The sequence below is a fragment of the Antechinus flavipes genome, chromosome 2 (genome assembly GCF_016432865.1).
Source record: "Antechinus flavipes isolate AdamAnt ecotype Samford, QLD, Australia chromosome 2, AdamAnt_v2, whole genome shotgun sequence".
Classification (NCBI taxonomy): Eukaryota; Metazoa; Chordata; class Mammalia; order Dasyuromorphia; family Dasyuridae; genus Antechinus; species Antechinus flavipes.
Window position 1 is genome coordinate 453,869,923 of NC_067399.1, and position 13,719 is coordinate 453,883,641.

The 13,719-nt window shown below is 37.6% G+C and overlaps 1 protein-coding gene across 4 annotated transcripts in view; it reads right to left on the bottom strand.

The window, feature by feature from the left end:
- Positions 1–4,029, bottom strand: part of LOC127550487 (sodium-dependent lysophosphatidylcholine symporter 1-like) — a 44,655-nt gene extending 40,626 nt beyond the window's left edge. The window contains exons 1-3 of one of the 4 annotated variants that reach the window (XM_051979484.1): positions 3,936–4,029; positions 3,227–3,340; positions 2,781–3,033 (exon numbers count right to left, since the gene is read on the bottom strand). In XM_051979484.1, coding sequence (XP_051835444.1) covers positions 2,781–2,852 — 72 coding nt within the window. In that variant the 5' untranslated portion in view covers positions 2,853–3,033; positions 3,227–3,340; positions 3,936–4,029. Of the gene's footprint in view, positions 1–2,780; positions 3,171–3,226; positions 3,440–3,935 lie in introns of those variants that run through there. The other 3 variants (XM_051979485.1, XM_051979482.1, XM_051979483.1) reach the window with 3 other exon arrangements.
- Between the last annotated feature and the right edge of the window lie 9,690 nt (positions 4,030–13,719).

Consider the following 13,719-nt stretch of genomic DNA (forward strand, 5'->3'; position numbering starts at 1 on the left):
TTGTTTGTGACTGCTCCACAGCAAGCTCCATTAGCAAGCTCACACACATTCACAGGGCCTGGGAATATACTTGAAAGCACTCATAATTAGAGGCAGCTCAGTGTTGTAGAAAAGACATGTGGATTTAAATCCCAATTCTATTATTTACTGTGTGAGCTTGGTAAAAATTTTTAACCTTTCTTAGCCTCAGTTTCCCCATCCATAAAATGAGGCAGTTAGACCAGATGGTTTCTAATATCCCTTCTAGCTTAGAATATATATATATATATACCCGTGATATATATGACATATATTGTGTGTCCATAAACCCAAAGAAAATCAAATGGACACAGGGCCATGCTGTTTGGGCTTGGAAAGAACTTTTAGAAAATTGTAAGTATTCAATAAATTATATCTAATCCAGTCTCTTCACTCTGTCAATGACAGAACTAAGGATTAGAGAAATAGCTTGACAGAGACCATCCGAGGAACCTAATGGATGGATTAGAATCCAGTTCTTCTGGCTTCCCATCTAGTACATACCGAGGGGCAGGTGATATAGCAGACATAGTGCTGCTAGCTTTGGAACTAGCTGTGTTATACTGCAAAAGGCAATTAACCTCTTGAAGCCTCTTTTTCTTCGTGCAAAACAAGAATAATTATAACACCTACTTGTCACAGTTGTTGTGAGAATTAAATAATGCATATCACTAACCAGGGGCAGCTAGGTGGCTCAGCAGATAAAAGATTGGGCCTGGAGTCAGGAAAGAAGAATTCAAATATGGCCTCAAATACTTATTGGTTGTGTGAGCCTGGCCAAGTCATTTAACTTTTTGCCTAAGTTTCCTCATCTGTAAAATGAACTGGAGAAGTAAATGGCAAACCACTCCAGTGTCTTTGCCAAGAAAACCTCAAATGGAGTCATGAAGAGTTGTACATAATAGAAATGACTGAACAACAAAAACAGCATATTTAATGTAAAATGTCTTACAAACCTTAAAGTACTACATAAATGTAATTTGTTACTCCTCTTCCTCCTTCCATTCTACTGTGCAGCCTCTTCCACATATACATAAAAATTTTTTTACATAGATATACATGCATGGGCACCTATACACAAGGATAATGAATAGTTATATACACAGGACACAAATATAGACATACGTATGTTTTTTGTGTATAACATACTTCAAAGAACATATATGCACACATACAATGAATTGATTATACTCGAATACACACAAGCTTTGCTGAAGCAAACAGAGACAATTATGAGGACATTTATTAGACTATCATATTATAACAAACTAAATATTATATTTAATATAAGTTCCTTGCCTTGTGTTGGAAATTGTAGGAATGTGGGAAAGGGGTGACAAAGAAAAGAATAAATCAGACCCCAGTTTGGTGGGAGCTGCCAGTGTAACAGGTAAGCCAGGTCAGGCTGTACAGCCCCAAGGGTTTTTCTAAGCCAAGAAGGGATAGGGATGGAAAAGTCTTGAAAGGCTTTGCCCTAGTCTGAGGGGACTTCCTCATGAAACATGACTTTTTGAAGGTACCAAAGGGAAAATGAGCCGAGTAGATAGAAAAGAGTATCAGGTTGAAAAGGGATAATGGGGTGATCCATGCCCTCTGATTCACTTCATTGTCCCTCAGGTCCAGGCCTTCTTTGGGGAGTAAGGTCCTTTGAGAAGCCAGTTCCAGGGAGCTGCATTTGAGAGAGACTGCACTATCAATCCGGACACCTGGATTGGAATACTGGCTCTGCCAATTTCTCCCTGTGTGAACTTGGCCACTTACCCTTTTTGGGAGTGCTTCCTCACCTGTAAAGTATAGATAATTAATCCCTTATGGAAGTTTTACAGTCTATAGAAATGTTAATTACTTTTGGCAGAAGTAGTATAGAATCTCTCTCTGGTTGGTTGATCTGTGTGCCAAATAATGTTAGGGCTGGAAATGGGATGGGGAGAAACATAGGAATAATTCCTTTTTCAACATGGGCCCTACATCCAGTCGTCTCAGGAATTAAATCATATAGGACACCAGAATATAGCAGAATTCCCATTTTGGATTTCATGGAACTGAAACCTGATCAGATAAGAGTCAGATAAGATCAGATAATGAGTCAGCCATGGGAATGCAAAAAGGATCCAGACATCCTGGATCTGGGTTTCAACTGCTGCGTCTCCTCCCCTTCAAATGTAGCTGAGGAAAAGACTCAGTTAGGGGGCTGAGATCTTTTCCAGTTAGATATGGGGTAAGCTGTAAAATAAGTAGGATTTAAACTCCTAGGAGCTGACAAAGGGGGAATGTCACTGGCAGCATCCCTAGTGCCCCCTCCCCTGAGCTAGACTAAGATTCTGTCCCCACCTGATGATTTTTAAGATCTCATCTTGCTATTGCCCAGAGAAGAAAAATGTTTCCAGTCCATCCCTAAGGGATAGCCATTCCTTCCTCCTCTTTCCCAGAGCTCCCCCCTTCCTCATACTCCCCCCCCCCAGTGCATCTCAGTGCTTCCCAATTCTCTGGGGGCCATCTCCCTGGGGTCAATCTCACGCCTCACCCTGGTGCTCCCTGGGGATCGGGTAGTAAGATTTTTATTCCCCAGCAGTTCCAGGTACTCCGTGCCCCAGATCTTCCCCCTTTTCAAGTCCCCCGACCTGGCCTCCTCCAACTACAATGGGGCGGGAGAAAAGGGGAGAGAGTTCACGTCTCAATGCCTCTAGTCTGGGGTGCTAGGGTAGGGAGGGAAGGAGGCCGGAGGCCCGGGAAGGTTGAACGTTTCAGCCTCCCAATCTTACCTGGCCCTCCTGTTTGCGGCCCCCAAGGTTCTGCCCCTCAGGGGCCGCATCCTTCTGGCAGGCGACCTGCATGCTTCCTTTCCCTCTCGGGAGGACTTCCCGGAGGAGGTGGCGACAAAACCAAAGGAGAGAGAGGCTGGCCCGCCTGGGAGGCAGGAGCAAGAGCAGCCGAGGACTGGAGAAGAATCGCCGAGGGGAGCAGCGAGTGGCAAGCGGGCTCCGGGGGCAGCAGGATGAGGCGGCGTGACAATGCCTGCGGAGGCGGGGCGCAAAGATAAACTGAGATCTCCAGACTCGGGCCCAGAGGAGAAGCGGGAGCAGCGAAGGACCGTCCCTCTCCCCTCCTCTCCCCCTCATCCCTTCGCTCCCCCCGACTCCATCCCAGTCTCAGCCTCGCCCGTCCTCCCCCAGTTTCAATTTCCGCCTCGGGTTACTCTGGGCACAACCTTCGAGCAGCTGTCCGGGCGTCCCCGGGGATCGGGCGGGGCCGGGGCCGGGCGGGCGCGGGGCGAGGAGTGTTGCTCTTTCCAATGTAGCTGGCTGGGCTGGGCCTTCTAAATCTGCGAAGACCGGGAGGTGGCGATTACAGTGGAGCAGGATGGGAGGGGGGGCAGAGGGAGAGGGGGATGGAACAGGGGCACTAAAGGGATAAGGAAGGAAGAAGGAAGGAAGGGAGAATAAGAGAAGGAAAAGAGAGGGCACCAGAGAGGGAGAGGGGGAAAGAGGGGAAGAAGAAAGAGATAGACAGAGAGGAATGGACCTGATGAAGGTGGCGGTGGGGGGCAGCCAAGGAAGGTGGTGAGAGATGAAGAGAAAAATATGGAGCAGGGCTTCTTAAACTTTTTCCACTTGTAAACCTTCTTCTTCCCCTCAAATTTATACCCTACCCGGGGTATATAGGTATGTAAAATAGGTACACAATCAAACATTTGCTAATAATAAATCATTAAGAAATTTAAAACAATTCTTTGGCATACATATAATTTTACCATTTATTAGAGATGAAAGCAAATTCAAATACTAATGAGATAGATGTGCTTGTTTATTTTTACATAAAGAATTAAATCTTGAAAGAATATTTGACACAGGTGGCTGTAGTATGGTCAAAAACTTTTTACTGTTGCCAAACTTTTAGTGATCCCCATATTCAGTTACCTGATCCCATAAAGGATTTTGATCCACAGTTTAAGAAGCTTTGCTCTGGATCACTTGGGCAGATCTTTCCAGGAACTTCTTTCTTGTCTTTCCATCCTGCAATAAGCAGGACTGGCTAAGAAAAAGATTCACACTAGGAATAACACTGCCCTAATAAGGGTTGTGGAGACAATTTCTCAACTATTCTCCAGTGTCATCACCAGCCTCCAATCTGACTGAATTCCAGAAATCTTTGGATATCCACCCAGTGTCCCCATTAAAGTTCAAAGACTTCAGATTCTCATTCCTTGAAGTGTGAGCTTCGGAAACCCTGAATATTCTTTCAGGGCAAACAAAGAGTTCTTTCCAGGTCTAGGATTTGAAGAGAGCTCTAGGCCTGGAGCCAGGAAGCTCTAAGTTCAAACACAGCATCAGACAGTTATTCATTATATGATCCTAGACAAATCACTTTAACCTCTGTTTGCTTCAATTGCCTTAACTGCAAAATAGGGGCAATAATTGTCTCTATCTGCCAGAGTTCTTTTAAAAAATTTAAACACCTATTTTTAATAGTATTTTATTTTTTCAAATACATGTAAAGATAGTTTTCAACATTTGCTTTTGCAAAACCTTGTGCTCCAATTTTTTTCTCCCTCTCTTCTCCTTTCCCTCCTCCCCAAGACAGCAAACAATCTGATATAGATCAACCATGTGCAATTGTCCTAAACATATTTCCATATTTGTTATGCTGTACAAAAAAAATCAAAAAGGAAAAAAACACAAGGAAAAAAACTATGTAAACAACAACAAAAATGTGAAAATACTATGCTTAGATCTACATTCATTCTCCATAGTTCTCTGTCTGGATGTGGATGGCACTTTCCATCCCATGTCTATTGGAATTGGCTTGAATGACCTCATTGTTGAAAAGAGCCAAGCCCATCATAGTTGATCATCACATAATCTTCTTGCTACTATATACAATGTTCCCTTGGTTCTGTTCACTTCACTCAGCATCAGTTTATATAAAGCTTTCCAGGCCTTTTTGAAATTAGTCTGCTTATCATTTCTTAGAGAATAATATTCCATTACATTCATATTCCATAATTTATTCTGTCATTCCCCAACTAAGGGACATTCCTTCAATTTCCAGTTCCTTGCCACTATAAAAAGGACTGTTACAAACATTTTTGACATGTGAGTTCTTTTCCCTTTTTTATGATCTCTTTGGGATCCAGTAGAGACAATGCTGGATCAAAGGGTATGCACAGTTTGATCGCCCTTTGGTTATAGTTCTAAATTGTTTTCCAGAATGGTTGGTCATTTCACAACTCCACCAGTAATGCATTAGTGTCATCATTTTCCCACATCCCCTTCAACATTCATCATTATCTTTTCCTGTCATTTAACCAATCTGAGAGATGTGAAGTTTTTCTTTAGAGAGGTCTTAATTTGCATTTTTCTAAACAACGGTGATAGAGAGCATTTTTTCATATGACTAGAAATGGTTTTAATTTCTTCATCTGAAAATTATTGGTTCATATCCTTTGGCCATTTATTGATTGCCTCCCAGAGTTCTTGTGAGAATCAAATGAGATAAAAATACTTTGCACAATTCCTCATACATAGTAAGTGCTATAGAAATGTTAGTTATTATTATTATGTTTACTCCTTTCCTGGGATTTTTTCTTAGGCCTTCTGAAGAGTTCAAGGACCTTATTTCTGTGTCTGAAAAAAGATAAGAAAAGACACTTCAGTTTTTAAAAGGATATGTATTGTGAATATAATGCAATACTACTATGCTAAGTAATACTAAGAAATCATTATGATAATTAATATGGAGAAACAGAGACTTACATGAACAGAATTAATGAAATAAGCAGAACCAAGAAAACAATATATACATTGACTACATAATGTAAATGGAAAGAACTTCAATCATAAAAATATTCAGAAGTGAATGTGGTGAAGAAATTACAAAGAATAAGCATTGCCCCAAAAAGGATGTGAAAAGATATCTTTGCTGTTTCTTCCTTCTTTTGTTGAGGTAGGAGGTGCATGGGTATGGAACATTGTATATAATCAGATTCCTTTCAATGCTTTGCTGGATTTGGGGCTATTTGGTTACAGTAAGAGTCACAATTGTGGGACCATTGGAGTCTCAATACAACAAGGCTAAATGAGCTTTTTGGGTATGATGACAAGGCTCAGCAAACCCTCTGGTATAGGACAGTGGGTCCTGTTCTTTGGAATCTGTTAGGTCAGATGTCCCACTGTGGAAATAGCTAGTGTTTTGTTTCCTATAAGGTTATACAGTTTTAAGGATAGGTAAGTGTGGTAAAAATGTCTTTCCCTAGGGATTGGGAAGAGAGAAAGTTTTCAAAGTGATTTTCTTAGGACAATTAGGACAATTTTAAGAAATAGCAAGTACTAAGACTGTTACCTTCAATATAATGTAAAAAAGAAGACCAGGGAGGTAAAATGATTCCTTTTAGACTATACAGCTAGCAAGTGGCAGAATCTGGATTTGAACCTAAGTCTTTTCCCTCTCAAATCCAGAGATCTTTTTACTATGCTCATGTGACAGTGAATATAGGCAGAATATGTACTGGATGAATTTTTCCAGGTCACCTATGAGGTGCTGCATATGTAATGATAGCCTTCCTTTCTGTAAACTCACAGAAACATCATATCACCTTAATAATTAATTTTTAATTTAATTTAATATTTTATTACCCCCCAATAACATGTAAAAACAATTTTAAACATGCAGTTTTAAATTCCAGATTCTATCTATCCCCCTCTCCCTTTCCCCCTTCCTGAAATTGTAAGTAATCTGGCATAAGTCATTCATGTGTAATAATATGAAACTTATTTCCATATTAGTCATTTTGTGGAAGAAAATTCAATCCAAAAAAGGAAGGAAAACAAGAAAGTGAAAATAACATGCTTTGAACTGTTTTCAAACTCTATTAGTTCTTTCTCTGGAAGGGTATAATATTTTTCACCATGAGTCCTTTGCGATTATATTGGATCATTATATTGCTGAGAATAGCTAAGTCATTTATGATACAATATAGCTGTTATTGTATACAGTGTTCCCTTGGTTCACTCTCTATCAGTTCATGTAAATCTTTCCAGTTTTTTCTGAAATCATCCTGCTTGTTTTTTCTTATGGCACAATAATTTTCCATTACAATCATGTACTACAACTTGTTCAGTCATTCTCTAATTGTTGAACATTCCCTTAATTGCAAATTCTTAGCCACCGTGAAAACATAAATATGTTTATACAAATAGTCCTTTCCCCTCTCCCTAAGCCCCCCTTTTAATATCTTTGGGATATAGACCTAGTATTTTGCTAGATCAAAGGGTATACAGTTTTATAGCCCTTTGAGTATAGTTCCAAATTATTCTCCAATAGTTGGATCAGTTCACAACTTTACTAATAGTGCATTAGTGTCTCAGTTTTCCTACACTCCCTCCAACATTTATCATTGTCATTGTCTGTCATAATAGAGCCAATGTAATAGGTATGAAATGGTACCTCAAAATTGTTTTAATGTGCATTTCTCTAATCAATAGTGATTTAGAAATTTTAAAAATATGACTATAGGTAACGGATTTCTTCAACTAAAAACTGCTTGTTTGTATCCTTTGGCCACTTGTCACTTAGAGAATGAGTTGCATTCTTATAAATTTGACTAAATTCTCTATATATTCAAGAAATAGAGCCTTTATCAGAGATACTGTAAAATCCCCCGACCCTGCCTCAATTTTTTATACTCTTTCTAATTTTGGTTGCATTGGTTTTGTTTGTGCAAAAATTTTTTAATTTTATATAATCAAAATAGTCCATTTTATCTTTCATCATGCTCTCTATATCTTGTTTGGTTTTAAATTTTCCCTTTACTTATAGATCAGGTAAACTATTCCACATTAATATGCTTATGGTATCACCCTTTATGTCTAAATCATGTATCCATTTTGACCTCATCTTTGTATCTGATAGGAGACGTTAGTTTCTACTTTACTGTTTTTTAGTTTTTCCAACAATTTTTGTCCAATAGTGAGTTCTTGTCCCTAAAGCTTGAATCTTTGGGTTTATCAAACACTAAATTACGATGGTAATTTGTGGGAGGGTATACAGTTGCTTACACGGTAGTGTCTTTCCCTATTGACTTACTGATTTATTCTCTTTAGTCATAATTGCCATGAGAAAATGGGGCACTCATGAGTGCCTGCTATACCAGGCTACCTGATAAGAGTTCTCAAAATATATTGCATCCATTATTTTATTTGTTTTCATAACTCAATAAGAGGTAGAGAAAGTGACAGCGTGGTAGTAGGAAGAACACTGGTCCTAAAGAGACCTAGGTTCAGAACCTGGCTGCCCCTTGTAAGCTATGGAATTGTAAGCAGATCATTTTTTTCTCTCTACTTCAGCCTTTTCATTTGTAAAATGAGGTCATTGAAGTAAATGCTTGCTAAGGTTCTTTCCTACTCTTGTGGTCTATAAAAAGTGAATGAAGCCAATGAATCTCTCTAAATGTTTTTAAATGCATGAAATAAAATATGCTGGGTTTCATAGGAAAATAATTATATTTAAATAAAGATGTTAGTTTTTCCCCATCCAATTTTATTGACCCTCTGAAATCTTTTCATGGTCCTTGGTTAAGAGCTTCTGATTTAAATAATCTTTTTGAAAAATTCCTTTGAAAAGTGGAAGAACCCATATTACAGAATCATAAAAGGTCAATTGTGGAAGGAATCTAAGAAAATACTGTAGAATGTCAGAGCTGAAAGATACTTTATACTCTAAATCAGAGAATATTAGAGTTGGAAGGAACTTTAGCGTCCCTTGCAGTACCTTTCTAGAGAGGGAAACTGAGTCCCAGAGAGGCAAATATTTACTGAAGATCACACAGCCAATTAGTCCTTATCAGGTGATATTTTGTGGGAATATTTCTCCATGAGATCAGTTTTCATCTGTGACAGACACTGATACTTGGAATGGGTAAGAATTTAGGTGTGGCCTGTCAGATTGGCTAAGATAACAGAAAAAAATAATGACACTGATGCATTGTTGGTGGAGTTGTGAACGAATCCAACCATTCTGGAGAGCAATTTGGAATCATGCTCAAAAAGTTATCAAACTGTGCATCTCCTCTGATCCAGCAGTGTTTCTACTGGGCTTATACCCCAAAGAGATACTAAAGAAGGGAAAGGGACCTGTATGTGCCAAAATGTTTGTGGCAGCCCTGTTTGTAGTGGCTAGAAACTGGAAATTGAATGGATGCCCATCAATTGGAGAATGGCTGGGTAAATTGTGGTATATGAATGTTGTGGAATATTATTGTTCTGTAAGAAATGACCAGCAGGATGAATACAGAGAAGACTGGCGAGACTTCCATGAACTGATGCTAAGTGAAATGAGCAGAACCAGGAGATCATTATACACTTCGACAACGATATTGTATGAGGATGTATTCTGATGGAAGTGGATCTCTTCGATAAAGAGAGCTAACTCAGTTTCAATTGATAAATGATAGACAGAAGCAGCTATACCCAAAGAAAGAACACTGGGAAACGAAGGTGAACTATTTGCATTTTTGTTTTTCTTTCCAGGTTATTTTTACCTTCTGAATCCAATTCTCCCTGTGCAACAAGAGAACTGTTCAGTTTTGCAAACATATATTGTATCTAGGATATACTGCAACATATCTAACATATATAGGACTGCTTGCCATCTAGGGGAGGGGGTGGAGGGAGGGAGGGGAAAAATTGGAACAGAAGCGAGTGCAAGGGATAATGTTGTAAAAAAATTACCCTGGCATGGATTCTGTCAATATAAAGTTATTATTAAATTAAAAAAAAAGAGAGAGAGAGAGAAAGCACATGTGAAGATATTAAAAAAAAAAAAAGAATTTAGGTGTGGGGCTAATCTCTGTGGTATTGCCACTTGATACATCATTGGGAATTAGGAAGAATTGAATAAAAATCCTCCCCTTAGAAATTTGTTTCTATATTGCCTTGGATAAGGTATTCATTTTTTTAATCTGTAAAAATAAAAAAGGCTGCATTTGATGAATTCAGAAGTTATATCCAGCTCAAAATTTATGATCCTGTCATAATGATAGTAGCTTGCAGCTTTGGGCACTTAATAGTTATGTGATCATAGGCAAGTCACTTGACTGCTGCCTGCCTCAGTGTCCTCATTTCTAAAATAGGGGTGATAACAGCAGCATATTTGTTCATTCCATAAATGTTATTATTACTATTTTTAACAGTTCTCCCTGTATCCTGTTTCTCCTCTCTCCACTTCATTCTTCAATCAGCTGCCAAAATAATATTCTTAAAGTACTAGTCTAACTATGTCATTTCCTGTTTAACAGACATTAGTGGTTCACTTTTTCCTCTCGAATTAAATACAAACTCCACTGTTTAAAATCTAAAACCCTTCATAATTTGGTTCCATCTTTTCTTTCCAGGATAATTACACTTTACATCATTCATTCTATATTCCACTTGTTGTTCTTCCCACATGACATTTTCTTTCCTGCCTCCATGCCTTCCCTATGTCTTGAATGCTCTCTCCTTCTTTCCCTCTACTTCCTCTTTGAGGATATAGTAAATAGATATTTATCATTGTGCCAGCAGGCACTGTATTAAGTGCTAGAGACACAAAAAGGTATTGATCCCTTTAAAGTTCAGCTCAAATATCATCTCTTAGAATAGGTGTTGTTATTTCCCTCTATTTTAAGAGTTCCTTTACAAAATTATTTTGTATTTACAAATGAATATATAATTTGTACCTATTTTTCATTGTACATGTTGTTTCCCTTTAGTAAACTCAGAGACAGGAACTGTGATATTGTAATGTATCTGTATTTGTATCCTACATGTCAACACAATCCATGGCACTTGGTAGATAGGATTTATTATAGATTTGTTAAATTTAATTTAATGAAACAAAATATAATCAATCTCTCAAATCAGATACCAAGGTTAGCTCCTAATGCACATATGACTTAGATATAGAATATGATATCATAAACAAATCAGCCAGGAAGAAATTACCTTTCAGATTTATGGATGAGGGAGAGCTCATATGCAAACAAGGGATAGAGAGGATCACACAAGAGCAAATGGACAATTTTGATTAAACAAAATTTTTAAAGGTTTTTTTTTTTGTACAAACAAAACCAAAACAGTTAAAATTCTTAGAAACAAAGCAGGTAATAGGGAAAACTTTATTTTTCTCAGAAAATTTCTCTAATAAGGGTCTCATTTCTGAGCTATATAATGAACTTATTCAAATTTATATGAATAAAAAGTATTCCCCAAATGACAAATGTTCATAAGACATGAACAGGAAAGTTTTTGAAGGAAGAAATCCATGTTGCCAATAGACATATTTAAAAAGTGCTATACATCATTAATATGTAAATACATGTAAATTAAAGCAGTTCTGAGGTTCTATCTCATATCCATCACGTTAATGAAATTATCAGACCAAAAAGGGGAAAATGACAAATGTTGCAGAGGCTATGGGAAAACTGAAACATTAATGCACTGTTGGTGGAGGTGTTTAGCTCTTTGTTTGTTTAGCTCTTTTTAGAAAGCAAACTATGTATTGCCCCTCCCCCCCAGTCAAGTTACTAAACTATGCAGATATAACCTTTGATGCACCAATATCAGGCTTATATCCTAAAGATATCAAAGAAGGAAGAAAATGATACATATGTTCAAAAATATTAATGACAACTTATTTTTGTTAGCAGTTAGCTGTTTTGTTTTTTTTTTTTAATAATTTTTTATTGACAGAACCCATGCCAGGGTAATTTTTTACAGCATTATCCCTTGCACACACTTCTGTTCTGATTTTTCCCCTCCCTCCCTCCACCCCTTCCCCCAGATGGCAAGCAGTCCTTTACATGTTGAATAGATTACAGTATATCCTAGATACAATATATGTGTGCAGAACCGAACAGTTTTCTTGTTGCACAGGGAAAATTGAATTCAGAAGGTATAAATAATCCAGGAAGAAAAATAAAAATGCAAGCAGTTTATATTCATTTCCCAGTGTTCTTTCTTTGGGTGTAGCTGCTTCTGTCCATTTTTGATCAATTAAAGCTCTCTTTATCGAAGCGATCCACTTCCATCAGAATACATCCTCAAGCAGTATCATTGTTGAGGTATATAATAATCTCCTGGTTCTGCTCATTTCACTTAGCATCAGTTCATGTAAGTCTCGCCAGTCCTCTCTGTATTCATCCTGCTGGTCATTTCTTACAGAACAATAATATTCCATAATGTTCATATACCACAATTTACTCAACCATTCTCCAATTGATGGGCATCCATTCATTTTCCAGCTTCTAGCCACTACAAACAGGGCTGCCACAAACATTTTTGCACATGTGGGTCCCTTTCCTTTCTTTAGTATCTCTTTGGGGTATAAGCCCAGTAGAAACACTGCTGGATCAGAGGAGATGCACAGTTTGATAACTTTTTGAGCATAGTTCCAAATTGCTCTCCAGAATGGCTGGATGTGTTCAAAATTCCACCAACAATGTATCAGTGTCCCTTTTTTCCCCACATCCTCTCCAACATTCCACATTATCTTTCCCTGTCACTCTAGCCAATCTGACAGGTGTGTAGTGGTATCTCAGAGTTGTCTTAATTTGCATTTCTCTGATTAATAATTATTTGGAGCATATTTTCATATGTCTATGAATAGTTTCAATTTCTTCATCTGAGAGCTGTCTGTTCATATCCTTTGACCATTTATCAATTGGAGAATGGTTTGATTTCTTATAAATTAGAATCAATTCTCTATATATTTTGGAAATGAGGCCTTTATCAGAACCTTTGATTGTAAAAATATTTTCCCAGTTTATTGTTTCCCTTCTAATCTTGTCTGCGTTAGTTTTGTTTGTACAAAAACTTTTCAATTTGATATAATCAAAAATTTCTATTTTGTGGTCAATAGTGATCTCTAGTTCTTCTTTGGTCATAAATTCCTCCCTCTTCCACAGGTCTGAGAGATAAACTATCCTATGCTCTTCCAATTTATTTATAATCTCATTCTTTATGCCTAGGTCATGAACCCATTTTGACCTTATCTTGGTGTACGGTGTTAAGTGTGGGTCAATGCCTAGTTTCTGCCATACTAATTTCCAATTTTCCCAGCAATTTGTGTCAAATACTGCATTCTTATCCCAAAAACTGGGGTCTTTGGATTTGTCAAACTTAAAGTTATTGGCTGTTTTGTCCTTTGAACCTAACCTATTCCATTGATCAACTAGTCTATTTCTTAGCCAATACCAGATGGTTTTAGTAAAGCAGTTAGCTGTTAGCAGTTAGCAAAGACCTGGAACCTGAGGAGGTTCTCCTCAACTGGGGAAATGACTGAACAAATTATATATATGTTAAATTACATCATATTATACATTAATGTATTATAAATTATGTATTTGTACATAGATGTAGATAGATATATAATGAAATGGAATACCAATGTGATATAAGAAGTGAGAAAAGCACTCTTTATAGAGACATATGAGATTTGCATAAACTAAAAGTGAAGTGAGCAGAACCAGAAGAACAATTTATAAAAAATCATTATAAATGCAAACAATTTTGAAAGACTTAAGAACACTGATCAACACAATGACCAATCATGATTCTAGAAGTCCCATGATAAAAAATGCTTTCTATCTCCTGGCAGAGAAGTGATAGACTACATACAGATTGAGATATCCTTTCTTGGACATGACTGTTGAGGGAGTTAATTTGACTT